The sequence below is a fragment of the Gossypium arboreum genome, chromosome 4, assembly GCF_025698485.1.
Source record: "Gossypium arboreum isolate Shixiya-1 chromosome 4, ASM2569848v2, whole genome shotgun sequence".
NCBI classification, from domain to species: domain Eukaryota; kingdom Viridiplantae; phylum Streptophyta; class Magnoliopsida; order Malvales; family Malvaceae; genus Gossypium; species Gossypium arboreum.
In genome coordinates, this window is record NC_069073.1 from 1,615,168 (window position 1) to 1,642,288 (window position 27,121).

General features: G+C 34.0%; 3 protein-coding genes and 1 long non-coding RNA gene across 6 annotated transcripts; all 4 read left to right on the forward strand.

Moving 5' to 3' along the window:
* Window positions 1-2,810: 2,810 nt before the first annotated feature.
* On the forward strand, window positions 2,811-5,050 carry LOC108460912 (pentatricopeptide repeat-containing protein At1g10270). The gene has a single exon (XM_017760615.2). The coding sequence runs from the start codon at window positions 2,898-2,900 to the stop codon at window positions 4,788-4,790; it is 1,893 nt and encodes a 630-aa protein (XP_017616104.1). The 5' UTR covers window positions 2,811-2,897; the 3' UTR covers window positions 4,791-5,050.
* Window positions 5,051-6,637: 1,587 nt separating this feature from the next.
* LOC128291880 (uncharacterized) lies at window positions 6,638-8,820 on the forward strand. 2 transcript variants are annotated; one of them, XR_008281851.1, is made up of 3 exons: window positions 6,658-6,730; window positions 7,362-7,401; window positions 7,923-8,084. It is a non-coding gene; the product is annotated as an uncharacterized LOC128291880 (long non-coding RNA). The 2 variants fall into 2 exon arrangements; XR_008281852.1 differs by lacking the exons at window positions 7,362-7,401; window positions 7,923-8,084 and adding an exon at window positions 8,260-8,820 and having other exon boundaries at window positions 6,638-6,730.
* Window positions 8,821-15,870: 7,050 nt separating this feature from the next.
* LOC108457860 (cytochrome P450 714A1) lies at window positions 15,871-19,143 on the forward strand. Of its 2 annotated transcripts, none has more exons than XM_053027109.1 (5): window positions 15,871-16,405; window positions 17,182-17,408; window positions 17,495-17,748; window positions 18,119-18,485; window positions 18,577-19,143. In XM_053027109.1, the coding sequence occupies exons 1-5, from the start codon at window positions 16,117-16,119 to the stop codon at window positions 19,000-19,002; spliced, it is 1,563 nt and encodes a 520-aa protein (XP_052883069.1). In that variant the 5' UTR covers window positions 15,871-16,116; the 3' UTR covers window positions 19,003-19,143. The 2 variants fall into 2 exon arrangements, with proteins under 2 accessions (XP_052883069.1, XP_052883070.1); XM_053027110.1 differs by having other exon boundaries at window positions 17,498-17,748.
* Window positions 19,144-26,392: 7,249 nt separating this feature from the next.
* LOC108458984 (uncharacterized) lies at window positions 26,393-27,121 on the forward strand. Its single transcript, XM_017758362.1, has one exon. It carries the CDS (start codon window positions 26,393-26,395, stop codon window positions 27,119-27,121), a length of 729 nt encoding a protein of 242 aa, XP_017613851.1.

Below are 27,121 nucleotides of genomic sequence, written 5' to 3' on the forward strand. Positions count from 1 at the left end.
ATGTTATGGCTTTTTGGTAGTCTTCCAGGATGATAAACATGGAGAACACCTAAGGTGTAAGTGTTGGAGAAAACGGGTTTGGAAAACGCAGCATTTAGGGACAATAGAGTTTTAATTTTTTTTTCCAAAATAAAATATTAGTTGTGATATCTAAAGTAATAAACACTTAATCAAAATTGTATCTTTTCGATTTGTCTAGGATTAGCACTTTGTCCGAGTACTCTTCTCCGCTATCCTCAAGCTCACGTCTGTCGAGTGTGGACTCGCTCCGAATCAAAATTTTTTTCACAACAATTACCAATAGGGTAATTTCATAATTTATCTAAACTTTTTAGTTAATTTGTAAATAAAAAAATTAGAGAATTTTCTCTCTACAATTTTCTCTTGATTCAAGTGTATGTAAAATAATGACTTAATACTCTCTTTATATAGGAAGAGTTTAGAGAGTTCAACTATGATTAAACTTAATCACTTTAGCATTAAATTTAAATATTAGATTAAATTTAATATTAAATATTATTAAAATAATAGAATATTTATCTATAAGATAGACATTAAATTAAATTAAATATTAAGATAGGTATTAAGTTAAATTTAATATTAAACTATTAAAATAATATTATATTTGGAATAGTTAATCTAAAATCAAATTCTCTGGTAGAGTCCTAGTAGGAGTGTAACTCTTTCACTGCTTAACCACCGAAGACCAAACACCGTCGGCCACCGGAATGTCGCTGTTGGAGCCGCCGACACCGTTATGTTCAGTGATGCAGGTGCAACACCTTTACGACACCTCGAGCCAGTTCGATTATTACCGGTTCGGTCCGGGTCAGTAACGACCCGATAGGTTTGGTCTAGCCACCGGTTGGATTGTCAGTCCGATTTCACATACCGGGTCTGGTTTAACCAGTTTTTGGGTCTTGGTCTTGGTCTCGGTTTTGGGCTCTGGGACCTAATTTACAATCTGAGATCTAATTTTCAAGTTTAATTACCCATTGGGCCAATTGTCTGACTTGAAAATTAATTTTCAAAAATATCATATTAATTTTAATTAATTTGATTAATTTAATTTTAATTGATCAAAATTAATTTTCCTAAAAATCACTTAGATTTTCCAAATTAATTTATCAAGAAAATTCTTTAATCAAATTCTCTAATTGAACAATTCTCATGACCATCTAATTTAATTCCAGATTGAATAAATTGACTCAATTAAATTATTTCCAATGTCGTAGAATTTTCTTCTGATTCAAATGCAGCTCGATCGAGCTTTTGTTAAGCTAGCGAAGGGACTAATCGAACATATACAATTAGGCTCTAGTAATTGCAATTATGTCTAGAAACATCGTTTTGATAATTCACAATTACTTAATCATGGAGTCAGTCTACAAGAAGTAGCATGATTGAAAACTCCGTATTGTATACTCTTTACGAAAACAATTCATTCAGCTGTTTTGTCCAATGACTTCGTTATGTGTGTGCTACCCTCATATGATATCTTTGATTCATTTGAGTTAAATTCGTTCACTCAATACAATATTATTTTATCTCATTGTCACCATTATGTCTTTTTAATGATTAATATGACCACTGTCAACAAATAACTGTGATAAATTACTCATTCAAGAACAAGCAACTCGTGGCCGTATTCTTTATTTATCAATCATCATAATGCCAATGAAAGGATATCATTAATTCTTTAATTGAACTATAAATTCTATTGTTGTTAGTAAAACCATGCCATATACAAATCATGTATCCAACATACCGGCTATGAGCTCGATTATTTTTAGAGCATAAGCCTCCACTTATATTAAAGCACATGAGTTGCATACGCATGGTCAGTAACTAACTCAAGATTTAGGTAAATCACACCATGAACGTCACAAGTGAATTAATTCATTAACCCGACCTAGAATTTCACTTGTCGGTATTTGGTTGTCCCTTTGGAGGAACCACTTCCTTTGTTCCCAAAAATCATGGGTTCAATTGATTGTTTGGTTTGTCTGGATGTTCCATTTATTTTGCTTCTGATTTTGTTTTATGCAACTTGATAATGTTGGCAATGAAGTTAGTGTTGTTTAGCTTAATCGACCACCCTTCTGTTTATATCATATCATATCATATCATATCATATCATATCCCAGACTTGATAATGTTGCTTTGGAGGATTTTCTCTTCACCAGTTTGGTTATGGATATTGATAGTTTGACCCCAAATTGTCTCCAATCCTATTTCAATCTAGCTTTTTTAGAGTTTATGGCTTTGCGCAGCAGAAAAAGAAAATCGGATCCCAACCGTGGTGGCTCCTTTATTGGGGGGTTGAAAAAGAAAAAAAAAAGAGAGAAGATAGGGTGGTGGTTTGGAGGTCAATAATGGTTACGCCAAAGATGGTTATGTGGAAGTGTCAACGACGAGATTCTTGGGATAGAGAAGAAGTATAAACATATTAGGCTATTTATGCAAAAAGTAAAAAATATTGGGCCATTAATTAAAAAAATAAAGACGAAAAAAATCACTCAACTTTGCCTCATCCAACGTGACAAGTTAACTGGCCACGTTAATAGTCACGTTAAAACTATGACGAAAAATGTTAATGAGTGATTGATTAGTCACTTTTTAATAACGTTAGTGATTGATTTGTCACTTTTTAATAACGTTAGTGATTGATTTGTTATTTTTCAAAAGTTTCAAAAGTTAGATGACTGGATTAAAATTAGAGTGACTATTTTGTTACTTACATCAAAATTCAGTAACTCTTGCTGTAATTTACCCTTAAAAAGAATAGTTGGGTATTAAAGATCAGACAGCAAGTGCACAAGGTTTAAGATTTTAGCAGCACTTGTTTCTGTATAGGGTTTTAGCATATTTTTGTTTCTCTCATTTTCATTTCGACTATGTCCCTTTTCCGCCTCCTCCTCCTCCGCTCCATCAACCGAGACCCTCCCAAGCCCGCCGCTTCCCTTCTCCTCACCCACTTCTTCCACAATGTAGCGCTTAACCCGACTTCCGAAAATCCAATCCAAGGTCCTCCCACCCCTCCCCCTCCCCCACCACAACGCTCCTACGCCTTCACTTCAGCAGAAGAAGCCGCTGCTGAACGCCGCCGGCGCAAGCGCCGTTTGCGAATTGAGCCCCCGATTCATGCCCTTCGTGCCTCTGCCCCCTCTGCCCCTCCCACTCGTGACCCTAATGCCCCAAGACTTCCAGACAGCACCTCAGCCCTCGTTGGCCATCGCCTTAACCTTCACAACCGTGTTCAGTCGCTTATCCGCGCCTCCGACCTAGACGCCGCCTCTCTCCTTGCTCGCTCCTCCGTGTTCTCCTCTACTCGTCCCACCGTCTTCACTTGTAACGCTATCATAGCGGCCATGTACCGCAACAAACGCTTCAACGAGGCAATTGCTCTTTTTCATTTTTTCTTTAAGCAGTCTGATCTTGTTCCAAATGTTGTCTCTTACAACAATTTGATTAATACCCATTGCGATAGGGGTGAAGTTGATATTGCTATCCAAGTTTACCACGAGATTTTGGAGAAGGCACCTTTTAACCCCTCTCCGGTGACGTATAGGCACTTGACCAAGGGCTTGATCGATGCTGGGAGGATAGGGGAAGCTGTGGATCTGCTGAGGGAGATGTTGAATAAAGGGCACGGTGCCGACTCTTTGGTTTTCAACAACCTTATATCAGGGTTTTTGAATTTGGGGAATTTGGACAAAGCCAATGAGTTGTTTGATGAGTTGAAAGAGCGTTGTTTGGTTTATGACGGGGTTGTCAATGCTACGTTTATGGAATGGTGGTTTAATCAGGGAAAAGATAAGGAGGCCATGGAGTCGTATAAGTCGCTGTTGGATAGGAAATTTAAGATGCCTCCTCCCACTTGTAATACCCTTTTGGAGGTTTTGCTTAAACATGGGAAGACCAAAGAAGCTTGGACCTTGTTCGAAGATATGTTGGATAATCATACCCCTCCTAACACACAGGCGGTGAATTCAGATACTTTCAATATCATGGTGAATGAGTGTTTCAAGTTGGGGAACATTGAGGAGGCTATTAAAACATTTAAGAAGGTAGGAACGAAGCCTGGATCCAAGCCTTTTGCTATGGACGTGGCTGGTTATAATAATATTATTACAAGGTTTTGTGAACATGGGATGCTATCTGAGGCGGAGAAGTTTTTTCAAGAATTGTGTGGCAAGTCTTTGTCACCAGATGTTCCAATGTATAGAATCATGATTGACGCATACTTGAAAGCAGAGCGGGTTGATGATGCTCTGCGGTCTTTTACCAAGATGGTCGAGACTGGTTTGAGGGTGGTTGCCAGTTTTGGAACCAGGGTTTTCAGTGAATTTCTAAAGAATGGTAAGAACTTGGAAGCAGCCACACTTTTGACGAAAATGGGGGAGAAAGAGCCTAAACCTGATGCCTCTATTTATGATGTTGTAGTCAGAGGGCTTTGCAATGCTGATGAGCTAGACAAAAGCCTAGATGTACTGGACCAGATGATGAAGTATTCCATCGGTGTTACTCCTGCATTGCAGGATTTCGTGCGTGGAGCTTTTGGGAAAGTTGGGAGGACTGAAGAACTTGATAGAGTTTTAAATGAAAATAGGTGGAGATTCCCTGGGCGTCAACCTCGACCTTTTGGACAGTCACCACGGTCACCCTCCGGACATGCTGAGATGGGTGGATGGCAGTCATCAGGTTCTCCACAAATGGCAGGTGGACAGCAATTTTCAGGACCTTCTCAAATGCCAGGGCAGCAGTCATTGTCATGGAGATCAACTTAGATATTATGCAGGGTGAAGGGTTTCATTCAGTTTGTCACCCTGGAACTGATCTGTTTTGCGCATCTGTTTTTGTGATGGTTTAGCTATTCTTGTATTCGAGGAGATCTCTCAAATATATTTGAAAGTTTGATACAATAGCTTTGTGCCTTGTTTGACTTCTCTATTAACTCTATCCCGAAAATTGTATTAGAACTGCTTATTATTTGTCATTGAGTTGAGTAATAACACTAATCATCAGTCAGGATGCCTGGAAAAGCTAATTAAGGTTTATTTGGTGGAGTTTCTTCTTGGGTTTAACGTGATATATATATATATATATATATATTCAACTGCATATTTGCTATTGATGCTTGTCGAATTAAACGTCATGTGAAATTTTCCTTATTTTTTGCTACAAATACAATCTTACTTGGTATCTCTGAGAGAGTGTGTGTGCGTGTGAGAGCATATTTTAGATTTGTTTGTGATTAGATGAATTCACATTATCACATTTTCATTGAGAATCTCAATAGAGACAAAGGGAGAGCTCCTAGCTCAAAAGGATGGTTTTATGATGCATATCAAAAGGAATGTTAGCCTGATCAAAAGAATTATCAGTGTTTTCCAATTGAGGTGGACTTTTTGTACACTGATTGTACCAATCCTGAACCTTTATGGAGAAATGGATTTGATTCCAGTGGAACTATGCTACGTTTCTTTGTTGCCTTATTATACAAACTAGACTTCACTGGAACTATACTGGAAGAATCCCCAGGTGTTGCTGAAACTTGTCTTTGTCATTTTGCTGCTTTTAATCAAAATTTCTTGCTGCTTCTCATTCAGGCCTGCTAATTCTAGTTTATTGGTCTCGGATGCCTTCACATTTCTCCATTTTGGCAGGGAACTTCTCATTTTCAGATTTGGTCAAGGTACTGGTTGTGCTAACTGACGTTTGGGATGTGTCAGCGTACTGCCAGCAGAAGGGATTCCACCTGAAGTTTTAGCGGTGATGTCCCTGCTGCTCTTGGTGATGGTCTTGAGGGCCATGACTTACGAGCGTAGCAGGTAAGGGAGATAATTGATGAAACCTTCTTTGTGGTTGAAGATTTTGGAGTTTCCTTGTATTAGCAGGTTGCGAAAGATTCGTAAGTAGCTTTTTGGGAATTCTTAAACAGATTTTGGTTTTCGTTGGACGATCCTTTTGACAAAAATATTCACATCTATGGAAGCTATTTATGCCTTCCCCTCGTTAGGAATGTGTCTGCATTGCTCTAATTTTCTTCTTTTCAGCAGGCATTCCTGCATCATTGTGTCAGCTTTTTATTCCTCTTCTCCTTATTATGGTCATAAAATCCACCTCTGCTCTTGTGGTGGATTTTGTATGTCTTCAGTTTGAGGCTTCCTACAGCTAACAGACTAATTTTCCATCATTTCTCTGGTTATATGTTTCAACTCTGTTGACTCTATTCAGCTGATCTTTTCGACCTTCCATTAGCTTCCTCTACATCAAATTTATCTGTGATATCTTGAACATCTACCGCACGGCATGAACTGTCTTTCAGTTTTCACTAGTCATTGATATTTTCTGCTCCATTAGTAGTATCAGATTCCAATTTAATTTCTGCTGACCTCCTTGCAATGTCGTTATCAGTGACACTCTCAGGAAGCTCTGCAACAAGATCATACCAGCACCGATCTTCTCAATACAGACATCCTGCTCATTCCTATCAATAAGCTTTTCTTATGGTTAGTTGGATTTGCAGAACTAATGGCATGTTTGGTTGCGTGACTGGTGCTCCACTGAATAAGTCATTCGACGATGACTGTAATAAAAAACCCATTTTGCCCTTACATTTCTAACATCTTCCACCACCAACCCAGCCACTCCTTTTTCTTGCGTTAGTCACCATATCCTCTTGAATCAGCCATGTCCTTGATGCTGTCCTACACCATTCTTGCAGGTATGTTGCGCTTTTTTTTTATAGTTGGGTTTCAATTCTAAGTTGATTTTAGTTGTTTGCATACATTTCGTATTATCTTTCTAAGTTGAATCTCAAGGGCTTGAGAAGATCTTTAAGCTTTATATGTTTATGTTTATTGATTGGAAATTGTTAAGAAACTTAAAGCTTTTTCTGGGTTTTTAACTAATGATTTAATATTGTTAGATTTTGGATGCATTTAAGCTTTCTTGATGTAATTTTTTAATAATTATAACTCATCATTTGGTTGATATCTTTAGCCCATTCCTTTTAAACAAAAAGGGGTGTTAACATAGCAAATAATGGTCAAATGTAGATCACTCTACATGAGTATTTGTCAACTTGCAGAGGCATGCCAATTATTCGACAAAGTACCTCTGCTAACACGATATAAAGAATCAACAAGAAGAAACCAACCCAGATATATCATTATGCCCAAACCTTTAAGTAATTGAATTCTGGAATTTTATTAAAAGGCAAATAAATGACAGATATTGGTTGATTAAGACAGTTGGTGAAACTTCCTTTTTGCGTGCTTAAATTTTGTTTAGTGGGTTGGGATTCATAGTGTAGTGCTAATATTTTAACAATGATTCAATTTCATTTTGTGCAGCCTGTAAGGCAAGGGTTCTAGTCTCAGGGTTCATTTCAAGGTATTATCATCTTTACTTGATGTAATTTGATTTAATTCTTGATTTAAAGTTTTGGGTATTAGTTGAAGATCGAGAAAAAATCATTTGACAATAATAAATATTGTTAATCTTTATTAATTAAAGACTATTTTGCTATGCTGCTCGGACTTTTCATTTTTCATGAATCATGAAGTACCCATATCTAACACTTGTGTCTGACACATGGATATTGGGATATGACCTCCAAGGATCCTTCCAATATAGAGAAAAACTAACTGTACCCGTATTTGATACTCACACCCGAGTCCGAGTAACGAGTAACGTAGCTATTTTGAATCTTCTCTGTTTTTTTTCTTTGCTTGAGATAGAACTTTGAAGTGATTTTTACAACCTTTTTAGGATGCGTTGCTTATGGTTATAGAGTTGTTTTTGGGTATCTGGATTCTTAGATATGTGGTTAGCATGTTTCTTTGATAGATTGATTTGTTTTAAGATGTATTACTTGTGCTTTAATTTTGCATAAAGTTGGTTTCTTATTTCAGTGTGTATATTGAAGATAGAAGTTGTTATTTTCCATGTCAAATCGATCGTGGGTGTTAAGCTAACCAGGTTTTTTACTACTTTCTTTCTTGATGCATTAGTTAGTTTGTGACTGATTAGAGGATTATATCCGACATTTTTAGTTTAATTTTCACCTTTGTCCCTGCCTTCTGTTTGAATATTTTAATTTGATCTATGTTGTGTTATGCAAAGCGAAGCTTAAAATGCTCATTAACTTGCAATCTTCTTAAGAAGTATGTTAGGTAATTTTATAATTTAAATTTTCAGCCTTTAATTCTTCAATACATAACTTTTCAGTTTAATTTAATACTGATGCAGAGGTGTCCTATGATGAAATCTGGACTTCAAACTGCTGAGGTAATGTTAATGGCCACAATAAAAAAAAAAAAGAGACCTTTTCTATTAAAGAATTTAAGGAGATTGCATTATGCAGAAAGGAAAATTAAGACTATGAAGAGAGAATATGTGAAAGCGACGAATAGTGTCCTAGTGTTGAACATGAGATTCGCCTTTTTGGCTGCTTTCAGTAGGATGTTGATGAAGCTTTTGTTAGTGAGGATGGGTTTCCCGAGGAAATATATGCATACCATTTGAGCATATAAAGAAAGATGATATTTTCAAGGTTACTCCACATAAGACATCTCACGTTCATTAACTTTAGCAGCATCCACAAGATCCGTTGTTCGAATCGACAATACAGAAGAATCTAAGGAAGTACGAAAGGGTGAATGGAAAGTACGCATGCATGCATATAAGACTCCATATTCAACCCGATTGTTGGTTCCGAATGTGTGATGTCATATTAAGTTGTGAAGCAACTTAAGCTAATGTAACACAAATACAATTAATTCAATCATCAAAATAATTTTAATATACAAATTCTAACTCAATTGTCAAATTTTAAATTTATGTCTCAAGACAGGGATCTCTATATCTTGAGACTTGATCATAACTTATTTTAAGGCTTTTAGTTTTGAAGTTAGAATGTCTTGAGATGTACGATTGTGCCTCGAGACAAAATTCTTTATGTCTCGAAACTAGGTTTTGAGATTAAGCTCTCTTGTTTTTCTATTTTTGTTTTGATGTTTGAATGTTTAGAGACAAGAGGTTCTTATCTTGAGACTTGGAGTAGGGCAAAATCTATTTATCTTTTATGTTTTCTTGTTCCAAGGCAAAGGTCACTTGTCTCGAGACTTAGAAACAATTGTCTCAAGATTATTACAAATATGTTTCGAGTCCTTAGGCTCTTGAATGCAAAATTTAAATAAAATTTGTTTTAATAGTCTCGAGACTTAAGGCCAAATGACTTAAAATGTACATTTTCAAACATTTAAATCTTACCTAATTGTATTTAAAACATACCCAAATATTACACATATACAAAATATCAATTTAACACACGTAAACACAACTAAACATCATTAAAACATAATGTCCAAAGTATTAAGATTTATTTACTAACCAACACATTTAGACTTATATAAACAAATATAGATAGTCACGACTCATGTGATAAAACTTTTATTTCAAAAAATTTATAGGTTATAATGTCAAAAGTATCAAATATTAATACGTAAGAAAACACAAACCAAATAGAGAGATTTATAACTTTCTATTAGAGCTAATGTTGTCCAACAATGTTTGTTAAGTGACATGATCAGTTAAAGACTTGGCCAGTCAAGACACAAGACAGCTTGGACATAGTGAGCCTTATTGGATGTTGTTTTAATAAGCAAATACACTTCTTAGATGTTCTCATTCCAGTAGTTAAAGCCAAAATTGAAGTGGTGTGTATCTGTGAAGAATTTAAATGTGTCTAAGAGTCTGAATTCGACTCGGATTATGGTGAGAGTCTTTCTCAATCTCAAGAACATGTTTTGTGGCTATTTTTAAGGAGGTTTATTCTATTTGACTTGGAACTTTATTAATAAATATTTTTGAATATATGTGGCCTACAAAAAGTCAAGTTTATCTTGATTTATAAATAGGCTGTTATGCCGCACATTTGTAGGCGTATTTTGGAGTGCTTTGAGCTGGTTATTTGTGTATATTTTATTTAGTATTTTTGCACTCAGGTGTTAAGACTTTTATTGGAAAGTTTATATTTGATGTAAGTGAGGTTTTTCGGGTGAGTAATTTGTAATAATTAGGGTCGGTACTGGGGGCTATAATTATTATTTTGTGCAAGAGTATATTGGGCTTAAACTAATAAGTGATTCAGAAGATTGTTGAATAAAAATTATTCACTGAGCGAGACATTGTAGAATAGAGTTATTTTCAAACTGCGTTAATAAATGACTGTGTGTAAAATCTCTTTACTTCTCTGTTTTTCGTTTTTGTTTCATTATCTGATCAATACTATTACTAAACACAACATTGAATAATCAGATTAAACTTGTAGCAAACTGACGTATTTTTTTCACTTTCCCTTTAAAGAATCAAGTTTCATTTACCAGATACACCCAACTATGCACTTGGTTTTTGTTTTTTGTTACCTAATTATTACTTCTTTGGATTTAGTTACTAAAGTTTTTAAATTCGAATAATTTAGTCACTTCTCCATCAATTACCGTTAACTCAACAATGAAAGTATAATATGAGTTTTTTATTGGTCTGATCATAAGTTTAGTCTTCTAATATTTACATATTTTATTAATTTAATCTAAAATTAAAAAAACCAACAAATTAATCCCTCAACAGTAACAAAATTTGTCATTTTAATCTTCTATAACTTAGCCATATGTGTTTATATACCAAAGAAAAAAAAGGAGAATTCCTCACTAATGTAAGATTGACAACCCTTCATTGGATAAGAAAATGACATCCACGCTATACACACCTCGCCTTCTAAAGCTCCTCATCCATTTGTCGTTTTGCCAGCTATGTATGTATAAATATATTTGGTTATTTTTAAGTCCTTTATGCTTGCGAGGTGTCAAATGCCTCCCTATATTTATGTATACTAGTTTGCATACTCGTATGATTTATAGGTGAAATATACACTTTATATATTAGATAATTGGTACTTGAACTTAACACTTTTTTCTAATTTGATATTTAAAATTTTTTTTTGTTCAGTTTAGTATCTAAACTTGACTTTTTTTTTTCTAATTTAGTACCTAAATTTGACACTTTTTTTTAAGATGGTATTTAATCTTTTTTTGGGGCCAATTTGATGCCTGAACTTGACTCTTTTTCCTAATTTGGTACCTAATTTTTTTTGTTCGATTTGGTGCTTGTCAAACATTTTGTAAATTATTCCAATATATTAAAAATGTTATTTTTATGAGGTGTGAAAATAATCAATGTATGACCGATATCCCATGATGATATGATATTTTTTTGTATTTTATATGTTCAATTACTTTTAGTTTTAATTAATTAATTAATTATTTTATTAATTGAAAATAATGAATTTCTTTTAATTTGGGGTTTTAAAATCTTTTTTTCCCTTATTTAGTATTAATTGTTAAGTATAACTTAATATCTATTTTTAACATGAATTTCCTCTAGTATTGATAACATTTTGTAGCATAAAAAATTAGCACTGTTAATATTATGCGTAATTTGTATAACATTTAATAAATTTAGGTACCAAATTGAACCTAAAAAAATTTTAGACACCAAAATAAAAAAAAAATGCCAAGTTTAGGTATCAAATTAAAAAAAAGTGTCAAGTTCAGATACCAAATGTTATATTAAGCCATAATAATAAATTTACAATTCATAACACACTATATCTACCTGAGAAAACTATCTCTACTTTCACCACCTAGCAACCTTCTTCTCTTTAGTGGCATCTTCGACTTAGTCATGCCTCTGAAAGTAAAATTTGTCCTTTAGTGTCTCATGGATTATTAGAATCCACCAAATTTGAATTATTGGTATGTCTTGAGTGTTAACTTGCTAGACGGCCAACTTTGTTTTTTACAAGTAGCACTTCTATTACTACATCTCCTTTCGAACTTTTTCACTTTGACATTTGGGGTCCTTTCCTTCTTTCAACTGTTAGTGGTTCTCAATATTTTGTTATTTTTATTGATCATTACTCTCGTTTCACCTGGATTTACTTTATGAAAATTTGTTCTGAACTACTTGCTATTTCAATTAATTTTTTTAATATGATCAAAACTCAATTTTCTTCTATTATAACAATTTTTCATACTGATAATGCTGCAGAATACAAAGAATCATTTCTTCTCCAATTCTTTGCTTAACAAGACACTCAAGTTCAATGTTCTTGTTCCTATACTTCCTGACAAAATGGCCGAGCTGAACGTAAACATAGACACATCCTGGATTTCACTAGGGCCCTCTTTCTTTCAGCCAAATGTCCTAAAAATTATGGGGGGAAACTGCTTTAACCACTGTCCATAAAATCAATCATATACCCACTAAAGTTCTTAGTGATCTCTCTCCTTCACAACTCTCCAAATTATTTAGTTTTCGAAACTTTTGAATGTGCTTGCTTTGTACTCTTCCAACCTCATGAACTTACTTAACTTGAACCTCGTGCACTCTTTGTTGTTTTCTTGGGTATGACATTGAGCATAAAGGCTATCGCTGTTGGGATACAATATCCAACAAATTGCGTATCTCTCGACATGTTACCTTCTGGGAAGATGTTAAGTTTTCTTCTTTGTTGAGTTGTTCCCCTGTTCTAATGCATCTGATGAGCTCAGTACTCTTCCATCTTTCTCTTCTACATCCATTGAATCTGAACCAGTTAAAAATCCTATTCCTAATTCTGTTATTTGTCGGTCTAATAGGGTAAGAGAACCATCTTCTCGCTTAAAATATTATCATTTTTTTTCTGTCCTTGTCACACTCCATAAGGCCCAATCCTATCGTGAGGCTAGCACTACTCCTTCTTGGCAACAAACAATGTCTGATGAACTTTAGGAATTAGAGAAAACTCATACTTGGGATCTAGTTGATCTTCTTCCTGACAAGATACCAATTGGCTATAAATGGGTGTAAAAAATCAAGACCCGTTCTGATGGATCTGTTATCTGTTGAGCGCTATAAAGCTTGACTTTGTGGCCAAAGGATACACCCAGAAGTATGGTGTTGACTATGAGGAAATGTTTGCTCGTCTCTCTTCTGTTTGTAGTCTATTGGCCATATCTGCAGTTAAACACTGGAAATTGCATCAGATAGATGTCAAGAATGCCTTTTCTCAATGGTGATTTACAGGAGGAAATCTACATGCATCCTCCACCAGGGTATTCTCATTCTCCCAATCAAGTCTGCAAAATTCAACGTGCTTGGTATGGTTTGACTTTCTAAGTGATTTCTTTATTTCTTGGCGAAGTAAGAAACAGATTGTTCTTGCTCACTCTAGAACCAAATTCAAATATCATGCTCTTGCTGATGCCACTTCGAAGTTACTTTGGCTATGCTGACTACTTGAAGATATAAGACTCTCATCTCCTACTGCTACACTTCTACATTGTGATAATCACAGTGCAATTTAGATCACTTATAATGATGTGTTTTATAAATGTACAAAATACATAGAGGTTGACTGTCATTTTGTACAACATCATGTTACTCATGGCACTCTACACCTTGCTTCTGTCTCCTTATCATCTCAGATCGCAAATATTTTAATGAAAGACACATCTTCCAATCAGATTTCACGACTTAGTTTCCAAACTCAAGCTACAATCTAAAACACCAGCTTGAGTTTGAAGGGGAATGTTAATTTAAATCTGTATTTTAACATGCAAATTAGGCTATAAATTAGGATTTGTTCTATATTAATATAAATATGTATTTTAGCATGCAAATTAGGCTATAACTTAAATTTATTGACTAGTTAGTTTCCATATATAGTTCCTAGGTACTAATATAAATACCTAGCACTTGTACAATAATAGATGCACTGAAATTCATTTCTCTTTCTTTTCCTAAGTATCATAACAAACCCGTATAAAATTTAATTACTTTTCAATTTATCAATATTTTAATATACTGAGTCATATCTAGATTCATTTAATATTTTATACTCTTTTAATATTTAAAATATTTATTAAAATTAGTTAGATTTTAAGTTTATCTTAAATATGAAATTATAGATAAAATTTATAATATATGTTAACTAAAAAATATTAGTTAAAAATGTATGGGAATGCCGGGATATTAATAAATATTTAAATTCATGTTTAATAAAAAATATTAGATAAAAATAAAAAATAAATAAATAATGGGAGAACACCACTTGTCGCATATATATCCTATGTACGTTTAGAGTAAAAATCGTACAAATAAAATATATATAGTTAACTGTGATATCTGGAAGCGAACACGTCAAATTGTAATATAGTTAGTTTACAATGAAACACTTGGTAAGTATTATGAGGATTGTACCAAAGGGATTGTAGATTGAAGAAATTTATTTTAAAATAATTACTAATCTATTTGAGTCACGAGTTAGTAGTGTTGATTCAAAATTAAAATATTAATTAAACTAATTAAATTAATTAACCTAATGGAATTTCCTATTCTTAGTGTCAACGGTGCGAACTCTCTGCCTATGATCTATTAAATCCCTAATTATATAATTAAGTTATTAATTAACCTTAATTGAGTTATTTACCACCTTTAGTTAAGAATAACTGTTAGGTCTCATCTTCACTAAGGATTACCACTTAAGATACCTGTTCGGTCTAGGCATACAAATACACACACACCCTATTTCCTCCTGGGATTACGTTTTTGGCTTCAAAGTTCTTTGTCGTGACACTGCATGCCTATGTCGAGACGTGATAGTCATTGTTTATATTTTTTTGACCTGAAATGACACCTTGCACACTCAAGTGGTCTATTAGTCATTCCCGAGGCCCACGTTGGCCTAATGGATCGTCGAAACACTAGAAAAATGCATAAAAATGCTTATTTTACTAATTATTAAATCTAAGCTACTAAAACTGAAAATGCATTAAAATAACATAAAATGACTTAAAAATAAGTCGTTTTAAGTGCCTAAAAATACTTAATTTGCTACTACAAATTATGGCAGGTGAATACCACCTACTAGTGAAAACATTTGTAGTAGTGTAATTGAATACTTTACTAGGGGATTACATGAAATTAATAGCGCTTGCTACTCCTATTTAAGCAAAAGGAAAAGGTAGTGCATGGCTAGCAAGGCCCCACACAGCCGGATTTAGATATGAAGAAATCGGTACAAAGGCTGAGGTGGAAGTGGTCCTTGAGGCAAAGGAAGGATATAGTAGGAGTATTCTTCTATGAAATGAATTATACTAATTCGACGGTGCTGCTGGTTGTCCTCAGCCCCTCCCCAGATCTCTTCAGTTTCTTTTGACCGCCCACGTATCTTCCTCGTCTTTGGACCACTCATTTTGCATTATTTCATTTCCGTTTTGAACCAAACCAGGCACAGTACAGATACAGAGAAGGCTTTCTTTCTGTCTATATAATCATTTTCTTATACTACAACCAAATATTATTGTTATTATAATTACTTTTTTAGCTTATTCATCCACCCACTCACTGTTGACCCCAATTGTCGGCATTGCATTATCCCATGTGGGTCACTCATTTTTGTTTTGTTCTCCATACAAATGAATATCTCCCTATTACTGGTACTACAAAACAGTTGCCATCGTCATACATTTCTCAGAAATTCATGCATCTCATCTAGTGGCTAATTCCCATTTTAATCCGTCACTGATCCAGGGAATTAAAGCAAGGGAACCGTATAAGTAGACAATAATAGTGATTGAGTAGTGATTAAAACATAAATGCAACAAGTTGGTGTATATACAGCATAATTTATTATTATATAAATAAGGGGTTAAGTGATGTCCCTATCTGGACCCTCAATCTCCCAAATCCAGTAACCTTGGGGTCGACGTCTATCACAGGTCAGTCCAATGCGTCCAATCAACTTATGAGGCCGAATAATAGGAGGGTGAATGTGAAAATGTCATGCGCGTGCTTCTTTACCCCTTTGCTTCTTGCAGCTTAATGTCTCTATAGGCTATTAGTCTATTAGTCTATTACCCCTCTCTACTCCACCTACTTGGTTGCTATAAATAGAAGCTTATCATCTTCTTGCTTCCGCCACCTTCATTCATGTTCCCTCCCTCTGCTTTCTAATAATACATAATCTATAGCTAAAGGAAAAACTAAAGTTGGAAAAAGAAAATGGACGAGTCCCATATTTTGTCTATAAGTGTTGCTGTTGTGGGAGCGGTTTGTTTTTTGGTTCATCATCTGCTTAATAGCATGTGGTTCAGGTCGGAAAGGCTGAGGAGGAAGCTGTGGATGCAGGGTATCAAAGGTCCATCACCTTCACTCATATACGGCAACCTCCCTGAGATGCAAAAGATCCAATTGAATGCTCTCACCTCCACTCCTAATAATGCCGATATTGTTGCCCACGACTATACTTCCTCTCTCTTCCCATATTTCGTGCAGTGGAGAAAGGAATACGGTAACACCCTTCCTCTCTTCAACTACTTAACTACTAAGCTACAAAACTCTTTGTTTCCTTCCCCCACCCCCAATGAAGTGGGATATTTCTCCAAACACACCTTTTACAACTCTGCTGTCTGTTTTTCATTTTTCTTAATGTTTGTCACTGTACCATTGCAATTATCACATGCAACATCATTATTGTATGGATCATTTTTGGGTAAACTTTGTCTACCAACCCAGAAGAGAAACAGAGGCGTAGATTCTTTGGGGGTATATTACTCTACAGTGTCACATGGATCTCCACAATTTGTACAGTGTGGAGAAATAAGAAAACCAGCACTAATTTTAGTTTTAATTTCTTCTACAGAAAATTAATTAACTTATTACACAACACACAGACAGAGTGGGTGGGTGACACTGACAACGACTCGAAGATATAATATTAGTAGTAGTTTTTGAAGGAGATTGGTCTAGTGTTTAACAAGTCATGAATCTGAGGGAATAGCATTAAAACTAGAACTGCCAGGAACAGAGCTGGCAGTGCGGGGGCAGACGCGGATTTTCAGTCAACTTTGTGTTTCAGTTTCAGACCTGGTCCCCATTCATTAATCAATTATTTACCCCTCACTTTCTTTCTTCTTTTGCTTTATAGTTTTTGGCCATACATGCGCACGTGACGCGTGTAAAAGATAAGAAATTTCTTTTTACCTTTATTAATTTTGTCCTACATAGTATTTATTAAGATTTACGTGAACATCGATCGTCTAGCAATCAATTTGGGTAAAAATGCAGGTCCGATATATACGTATTCAACAGGGACAAGGCAGCACTTGTATGTGAACCAGGCAGAGCTTGTGAAAGAAATGAACCAATGCATTAGCTTGGATTTAGGTAAGCCCTCTTACATAACAAAGAGACTGGCACCTATGCTCGGCAATGGCATTTTGAGATCCAATGGCCCCCTATGGGCACAGCAGAGGAAAATAATTGCCCCCGAGTTCTTCATGGACAAGGTCAAGGTATGCACTAAGAGTAATATAAGTCACGTGCAAAACTAACAGCAATGATGAAACCAATGCAATTAATGGAGTGAAATTTAATTCAGCAGGTAATGGTGGAGCTAATGGTGGAGTCCATGCAACCTCTTGTAAGAAAGTGGGAGGACAGCATTGAGGCCCAAAGTGGTGTGATGGCAGACATTAGAGTGGATGAGGATTTGAGGGGCTTCACAGCAGATGTCATCGCTAGAGCTTGTTTTGGGAGCTCTTATTCTAAAGGCAGAGAGATTTTTTCCAAGCTTAGGAAACTTCAAACAGCTATTTCCAAGCAAAGCTTTCTTTTCGGAGTTCCAGGCTATGGGTACGTACGTGCTTGTCTTAATCATGAGTTTCAGATAAATCATCTTCCTGTCAATTTGCATATAGATGTTATTCCTCTCTTTCATTCCTTCCAAGTTTCCATTATATCCCTTAATGTTAAAAACATTAGACAACTGATTAATGGTTATCTAGAGTGATCAACTAAAAATATTTCCAAGGAGCTCAGTAAAGGCAGGGTCTTGTGTAGACAAAACCATGAAATACAATGGCTAAAAGGGATGATACCTTACAAGTTGGTATGAATGATGATACTTGGGCAATGAGTTACGAATCTCACATTAGTTTGACCAGATATACAGGTGTTTATACCCTTTTATCTTTTATAGACATTCATGCAATTGAAAATGCAGACTTCTGCCAATGAAGAAGCAAAATGAGATCTTGAGTTTGGAGAGAGAGATAGAGTCCCTAATCTGGGAAACAGTGAAAGAGCGGGAAAGCAAATGCAAAGAGGCATCAGAGAAGGATCTATTGCACTTGATACTGGAAGGGGCATTGAATGACCAAAGTCTTGGTGAGGATTCATCCAAGCGCTTCATAGTTGATAACTGCAAGAATATATATTTTGCTGGCCACGAGTCTACTGCGGTTGCCGCCTCCTGGTGCCTCATGCTGCTTGCGCTGCACCCTCAGTGGCAATCTCGTGTTAGAGCAGAAGTGGCCCAAGTTTGCGGGGGCAGTTTGCCAGATGCAGACTCGGTGTCCCGCCTGAAAACTGTAAGTAAAATTAATGAGCACATCTCAGTTCACACTCCTCACTACTGTTAAAAGTTAAAGCTAACAAATTATACAAGGGTGTTGGTTGCAGGTAACGATGGTGATTCAAGAAGCCCTGCGTTTATATCCGCCAGCGGCATTTGTGTCAAGGGAGGCGCTTGAGGAGATCCAACTTGGAAATGTTACTATTCCCAAGGGAACATGCTTGTGGACGCTGATACCAACTCTGCATCGGGACGCTGAGATTTGGGGTTCAGATGCGAATGACTTCAAGCCAGAGAGGTTCAGTGATGGCGTTTCTAAAGCTTGCAAGTACCCTCAAGCCTATATTCCATTTGGAGTGGGTTCTCGCTTGTGCTTAGGCAGAAACATGGCAATGGTTCAGTTAAAAATTGTCCTTGCCCTCATTATCTCCAAATTTACTTTCTCTCTGTCGCCCAAATATCGACATTCTCCTGCTTATAGAATGATCGTAGAGCCTGGTAATGGTGTACATATTCTAATCCGAAACATCTAACACCTTCGTATCCTATCCTATTCCTAAGTAGGTTACAAAGGCACGACTTTAGTTTATATTTTTCCTTCTCCTGCTTCTGCTTGCAATTGCTATACTGGCTAAATCTGGATCTCTTAATTCCGTACGTGAATGCTTTTCCAATACTGCCTCTATTGCTACACTAGCTTTATTTTATGTTTATTTTCGATCAAATTAAATTTTAATTAATTACTTGGTGATATTAGGTAAGTGTTTCGAATCAAACCAAGTTGGATGGTAAAGGAGCCGAATTGGGATAACTACTGTCTCATTCATTCCACTCCACTTTTGCATAGAAGAGAAAAGAATGTATGAAATTCTAATTTCACGTTAACTTTATTCCTTCTTGATAGGAGAATGACAAATCAGATTTTTTCTTCTGATTTTTACCTTTTTCCTCCTGAAAAAAAAAATCAAATCCAACTAAAAAGACTAAAAATCAAGAGAAAAAATCTAATTTGTCATTCTCTTATTGGAAAAGGATAAGGATAATGTGAAATCACAGTTGCATACAATTCCTTCTCATGCATAGATACCATTTACATTTTTAACACTTCTCCATGCTTCATCCAACGCCATTTTTGTTTTACTAATTATTTTAAATTTATATAACAATATAATATATGATATTAATATTGTTAATGAGAAGTTGACTCCTTCGAAAAAAACCTTCAAAAAGTTGGTATTGCCTAAATGGATAACTACTCTGTGCTATAAGGCAAAGAGTTCAAATCCCACAAAGTGCCAATGTTGAGATTTTCTTGGTGGGTGACTGTAAGGGTGCAATCGAGTTGAGCCAAGCTTTGATATTGGCAAACTTAAGCTCGAGTTTAACTCGAAATTCGGAGCTTGATACTCAGCTTGAGCTCAACTAAATATCTATTCTTAAGCTCAAGCGTGGCTTGACATATAATTGAGCCATTCAAGTTCGATTAAGCTCGTTTATCAATTTTCATACTCAAGTTCAATTGAGCATGTATGTAGTCAAACTTAAGCTCAAGCTCACGTCAATGATTAAGCTTGGGGTTAAAATACATATTATAAAGGAAAAGCTTGATAAGATTGGTGACTCGCTCAAACGAAGTATTACTAAGCTTGAATCTAGCTTGATCAATAGCTCGAGATTGGCTTGATAATTATTGAATCGAGTTTATTTTTTTTTAGTCAAACTTGAGTAGTTTGCGAGCACTAGTGTATCATTTACGCCCCTAGTGACTATGCACTCACATGGTTTGCCTCTTCAAGCACCCGATAAGGCACTTCCATTCTGTTGAATCTGTTGCCTCTTTAGGCACTCAAACTCTTGGCAAAATCAGGAGACAAAATCTCATTAAGAACAATATCAACTGATTGAGGGGTCCACTAACTTTCGATAAACAACACTTAGAAGGCTTCCCCAAAAGCGTATAAAATCCCTCAATAAAAAGGCATATTTTCTATTGGCAAGTCAAGTTAAAACCCTCGTTGGGGACAATAACTCTCGATAATGTTGGGATCTAGTGCTCCTAGTGTAGTTTTTCGTCATAATGCACTTATAATTTTTTGAACATACTGGTTTAAATAAAATTCCATCATTTACACTAATATCGTCTTTATTTTGTTCTCAACGATTTTTGCACGCATAGCAAAATTAATAAGCAAATATTGACTTACTCATTATTTAACATTTAACGAATATTAAGTTGCATTATGTGGTCAAATCACAATGCTAGAAGACAGCTTATATTAGTTGGTAATCTAAATGGTCTATTATAACACCCCTTACCCATCTTGATGTACGATATAAGTGAGAGGTGCTACCGGAGCACTTTCAACCTTGAACTAAAATTTTTCTTTTATAAAAATCTATGTTTGAAAACATATTAATGTTCTTTAAATTAAATTAAACAAGTTTAGAAAGATTCAATATGATTAGGAATCATTTCGAGTCATTGAATATTCATAGGGCACATCCAAGTCATAAAACAATTGGTTGAAACTCATCGTCTTAAATTGAAGTCATTCTGTTTGAGAAAAATAAGAGTGTCATCATAATTTAAAACATTAAATAATTTAAATAAAATCATAAATATAATATAAAAACATTTTGAAGGCTTTAAAATCAATTTAAAACCATTAGAAAACCTTTTTTGAGTGATTAGAAGTGCTCGAGGTCAAGTACGAGCTTTGGGGAGCTCAAAACGGCCAAAAAAGTGCAATGGCCTTGTCCAAGGGCCAAGATATCAGTACTTAAGCCCTAGATATCAATACATGGTCCCTGTATTCTAACAATTTAGCTACTAACTTGTTCTGATCCAATAGCTAAGGTAATGATACTAGACCCTAAGCTCTTGAAGTTGAAAATTAAACAAAAAAAATCATTTCCAAACATATTCGTATCATATTAATAAGTATCAAGTCATAATTACCCAGTTCCTAAACTCACAAATATCCAAAATACAAGCCATAAATGTGTTCAACTGACATATTAATGCTATTCTAATAGAGTCTGTTATCCTATTCTGTTATCAATGTTGAGCCCCTAAGACAAATTTTTCAAAATTTATTAATGCTATGTTTAGCCTTTCTAACAGAGTCTTATCTAATTACCGAATTATGAGGCTTAACTTACATATTAATGGTATACTAATTATTCCCATTATGGATCTTAAACATGTGTCTCTAATGAGCATTAGACCTCACATACATTCATCTTTCTAACCAAAATCATTTAATTCAATTTAATTTATGGACATTGGTTCCTTATGCACGCCATATACAAACTTTGTTCATTTTTCCATTGGGTTTACAAAATCATAAGTTTTACTCTTAACTTTACATCTTATGACTTATCTTATATTTCACTTATATCACAAGTTGTCGGAACATAGTATATAACATGTTCATTTTTAACTCAAGCATTTATTCAAATTGGTCTCTTTTAACTCATTAAACTTTTAACCATACCACTTTAGGAGATTTTTTACAACTGTAATTCTATTATCAAATCTTAATATGTTTTGCCCTTAGTAAATTCTAACAAAACAACTCGAATACATGTGACTCCTCCACCACACTGATAAATTTTTTCTTGTTTTCTTCTTTTTGTAATGAAATTGAAAAAGCATGTGAAAAAGAAAAAGAGAACGAAAGAGAGCAAAAAGAGATTGAGAGCGAAAAAAATGTGAGAAAGAAAAGAAAGCTGAAAAAGAGATTGAGATTGAAGAGAAAAAAAAAAGAGTATGTAAGAAACGAGTGTTGATGAAAAAGAAACGAGTGAAAAGGAAGAAAATGAACTAGAAAAAGCGAAGAGTGTTTTTACTAACCATCCTATGAGTTCTCCTTGTATTGTTTCACATCACACATTAAGGGGAACCAAAGTGCAAAATTGTATAGTAGCGCAACACATCAATCCACCACACCAAAAAGCTTAAAAGAGCATAAACTACATCACACCAAAGAGATAGCAATGGAATGCTAAGCTCAAAGGCTTCATAATATGCATGCTACTGCATAACTTGAAGGTAATAAAACTCTAAATACAAAACTCCTAACGTGTTTAGACCTTAATTGGCATGTCAACCATATTCTAACATTTCACTAAGTCTATTATGGTACATTAAAATTACAATTAACATTTATCCATCAAGGCCATTAACACACACATATGCACACACGTCATATAAGGGCACTTTAGGTGCTTTTACATATGTTCAAATCCAAGTAATAATAAAGGCCTTACGAACATGTTCATTTTTCATAATATGATTCACATAGACCAAGAGTAACAAGTTCAATTATTAATAACATTTTCCAAGTGATATCCGAGAAAGATCATTATGATCTCAAATTTACCCAAACGTTCAAATTTCGACACCTTTAGTACACTTTTTAGTTACGTGTCGATTCTATCAATAACTGAGAAACATTATTACATTTTTAGCTATGACATCATATTAAAATTTTACACTCACTAGTAATACATTTCATATATATAATCATATAAACCAAATCATTTTCATTTTCAGTCTCATGGCAATTCACAACTTAAAAACATTATTATAGTCAATATTTATCTTTATAACTAATGCTTATTTTGACTTAATGGATTCACAACCAATTATTCTAACACATTGAGGCCATGGAAATTAAACATAATCTTTATTATCCTGGCTTACCATCTATATCCTACTAATTCTTATCTCGTCTTGGGCATCCTCATCAATATCAATTGTATTTTCTCAATTCAGATTAGAACAGATATATTTTACATTTATTTAGATTTAGTCTTTATAACAACAATACATGTAACAAAGTTTTCCACTTTCAATAATACATGTAGCATATTTCAATTCTTAACAATATTCTCATAATTCACAATAATTTCTTATCTCATTTCACATGTCACTTTTATACATATTGCAATTTGGTTCTTAGGACATTAATAGAACTTTAATAACTTTTTAATACATATACATATTTCATTACTAAATATAATTTCCATAAATTTTCATTAATCCTTATCATATTTATCTCATGTCACTTTTACATTTTTTAACAATATAGTCCTTATAACAATAATATAATAGTCAAAATTTTCAATTTCTTTAATACACATAGCATTTTACATTACTTAGCAAAAATATCGACAATTCACTATTAATTCTTATCATATTTATCCCACATCACTTTTACATACTTTTCAATTTAATCCTTTCTTATTTATACTTCATTAGTATTATTCATAACTTTACTATAACATTACACATATCAATCTTTTACATATTCTACTTCATGTATACACTTATTTTTAACAATAACATTCCTATCAAATTTTCCATCTTTTACAAATTAATCCTTTTCACATCTTTAGTCTTTTCCTCACTTTTATTTCTATTTCTCCATTATAATATATTTAGTATAACACAATCAATTCATCAGTCTTAATATTTAATTATCATCATGTGTAATTCTTCATTCATGTAACATGTAAAATTATACTTAAAATATTATATTCAAGCATTTAAACCTCTAATTTAACCTAACTATTAACAACACAATTAAAATAAATAATACCCTAGTTATACTTACAATTCAAGGCTTGAAATTAAGGTTTCTTCTTCTTTTCACTCCTCCCTTGCTTATTTCTCCAGTTGATCCTTACTTTCCTTTCATCTAAGACAACCATGGATGCTTATCTTATAGAATTGATGTAGCCACTACTTTTCTCTATTGATTTCACTCACTAACTATGAAGGAATTTGGTAAAAACTAGTTTAATTGGCTTGATATTGGTGAAAATGACTTAAATGAAAGAAAAGAAAAAGTTGGAGAATGTGGTGGATGGAGGTAACATGAATTTCCATCTTTTTCTCTATTTTTTACACATTTCTATACAAAAATCTAATCAAAATATCTTTTAAATTAATTATTTACACTTTGACCCTCTAATCATGTTTTGCCACCAATTTTAATCATTAATCATTAAGTCTCCATAATTATCTTCTCCAATAATTACCATTTCACCCCTTCACTTTTCTACAATTCCATGGATGGTTCATCTTTTCTTTTGGTAAATTTCCTATTCTATTCCCACCCCATTTTCCTTTGATTCCATTTAATCATTTTAACTTTAAAATTTCTCACTTTAGCCCCGTTACTTTTCACTCTCTTACAATTTAGTCAATACCCCAAATTTATTTCTCCTAATATGTAGATTTTTTCAAATACCTTATGCACCTATCTTCATTGTCATATAACATTGACAATTTTCAATTTGTCTTTCCCAAAATTTCAACTAATTTATCATGTATTTATCACTATTCCAAACTTTGGAAATTCTGAGGATGTTACATATCCATTTTCACATTTATTAAATATTTGTTACTATTTTCATATAAAAATTAGTTTCAAAAAAAGTAAGGTCATCCAAGGGCACTTATCATTAGATGCATATATATTTAACACCAAGCTCCAAAATATTTGTTTTAATCAACATCCTAGCTCTAAATTTCAATATCCAACAATTCCTCATTTTTCCATACACACAAAAATATATCAAAAAATTAATATCCAAGGCTTCTAAGCTTTTATATAACATCCAAGTTCAAATAACAAGTTAGGAAAGATATAAATCACTATTTCTTACATTGATGAAGCTTTCTCTCTCAAGCTTTAACTTTTCTCTCTTTAGACTCAAGAAAACCATTTTCTAAAAATGATTATTTGAAGGAAGATTCAAGTTTATGGAAGAGTTTTCTAATAGATTTTAGCAAAATCTCAATATAGGTAATGAGATTTTTGAAGAAATTGCAAGAAAAGCTTGAAAAAAATGAAAAAGATGGAGAGAACCTCTATCGATGAGATGTTGGTCGATACATGGAGAAGCTAATTGGGTGGGGAGAGCTTTTTTCTCCCTTTCTCATCATTTTAATATCAACATCTTATTTAAATTATTCAATATCTCATTTAATCAATGTTTCAAAATTTAATTCTTGAAATTTATAAAAAAAACCCTTAAATTAAAAATTACCTTTTTGCCCCTATTTTTTCTTTAAATACAATTTCATCACAACAAATACTTATTAATCAACTCAAAATCCATAATTCTAATTTAATACTTAATGCACACCTTTGTATACTAAAAATTATACTTTTACCCTTTATCTCGACAAAATTGAAAAATTTTCAATTAGCCTATACACTATCAAATATTTCCAATTTGGTCCCAAATGTAGTTTCCATTATTCTAATACATTTTACAGACTATTTCCATGTTAAGTAATCTATATTAACTCATGTTTTCTCTTTTAGGGCACTTTAAAATTTAGTCTTCAAAATTTTTAAAATTTTCAATTTAGTCCTTTTTGCCACATTCTCACTTTTAAAATCCTTTTCATTAATTTTACATATTTAAAATCACTTTATTATCATAAAAATTCTTTTTTTGGACAAATTTTCTAATTTTCTTGAAAATTTACTATTTTCGTTATCGAAATAGTGTTATGTTTTGTTGGAGAATGATTCAAAGTTAGTTGTTTTTTCTAAATTTAGATTTAGTTGGGTTGCGTATCAGTTTATTATTTTTCTTATTTTTCTATTTTTTTGTTGAGATATGAGTTTAGTGCCTGATTTTTCTATTAAGATTTGTTGTTGTGTAAAGCCTATATAAGAGGCTGATCTTTAGTTGAATAAGATGCATCAGTTTTTCCCAAATATACTATAGCTTTTTTGTGTCCATTACCTGTTTGATAAGATTACTCTCAGAAACCCTTTTTTACCATCTCTTATTTTTAAAGGCTGTTTTGAGTTTATTTCTCTTCGTGCAGCTATCCTCTCCAACATTCTTTGGTATCAGCGCAAGGTTCGATTGTTATTAGGTGTATTTCCCATGATGACAAACAACAATACTGTAAATGTTTCTCAACCGGTAATTCCCGTTTTCAATGGTGACAACTATGAGTTTTGGAGCATCAAAATGAATACACTGTTTAAGTCTCAAGAATTGTGGGACTTAGTTGAGAATGGGTATCCTGATGATGATGGAGAGGCTAAGTTGAGAGAAAACCAGAAAAGAGACAACAAAGCATTATTCTTTATTCAGCAAGTCGTTCACGAGTCAATTTTTTCAAAAATTGTAGCAGCAGAAACTGCAAAAGAAGCTTGGACAACATTGCACATGGCGTATCAAGGCACTTCGAAAGTTGTTACAGTGAAGCTTCAGACTCTTCATCGTGACTTTAAGACATTGCAAATGAAAAGTGGAGAATCCGTACAAGATTATCTTACAAGGGCAGCAGCAGTTGTCAATCAAGTGAAGTCCTATGGAGAGCAAGTTATGGATCAAACTACTGTTAAAAAAGTGTTGCGGAGTTTGACTCTAAAGTTTGATCATGTCGTTACAGCTATTGAAGAGTCTAAAGACTTAGCTACTTACTCATTTGATGAATTAGAGGGATCTTTGCAGTCTCACGAAGCGAGATTGAACCGCACAAATGAAAATTCTGACGAAAAGGCATTCCAAGTGATGGGGGAGTCTCCCAAGCAGCAAGATAATTCAAGAAAGGCCACATATAGAGGTGGTTATCGTGGCAGAGGTGGTTATCATGGTAGAGGAGGTTGA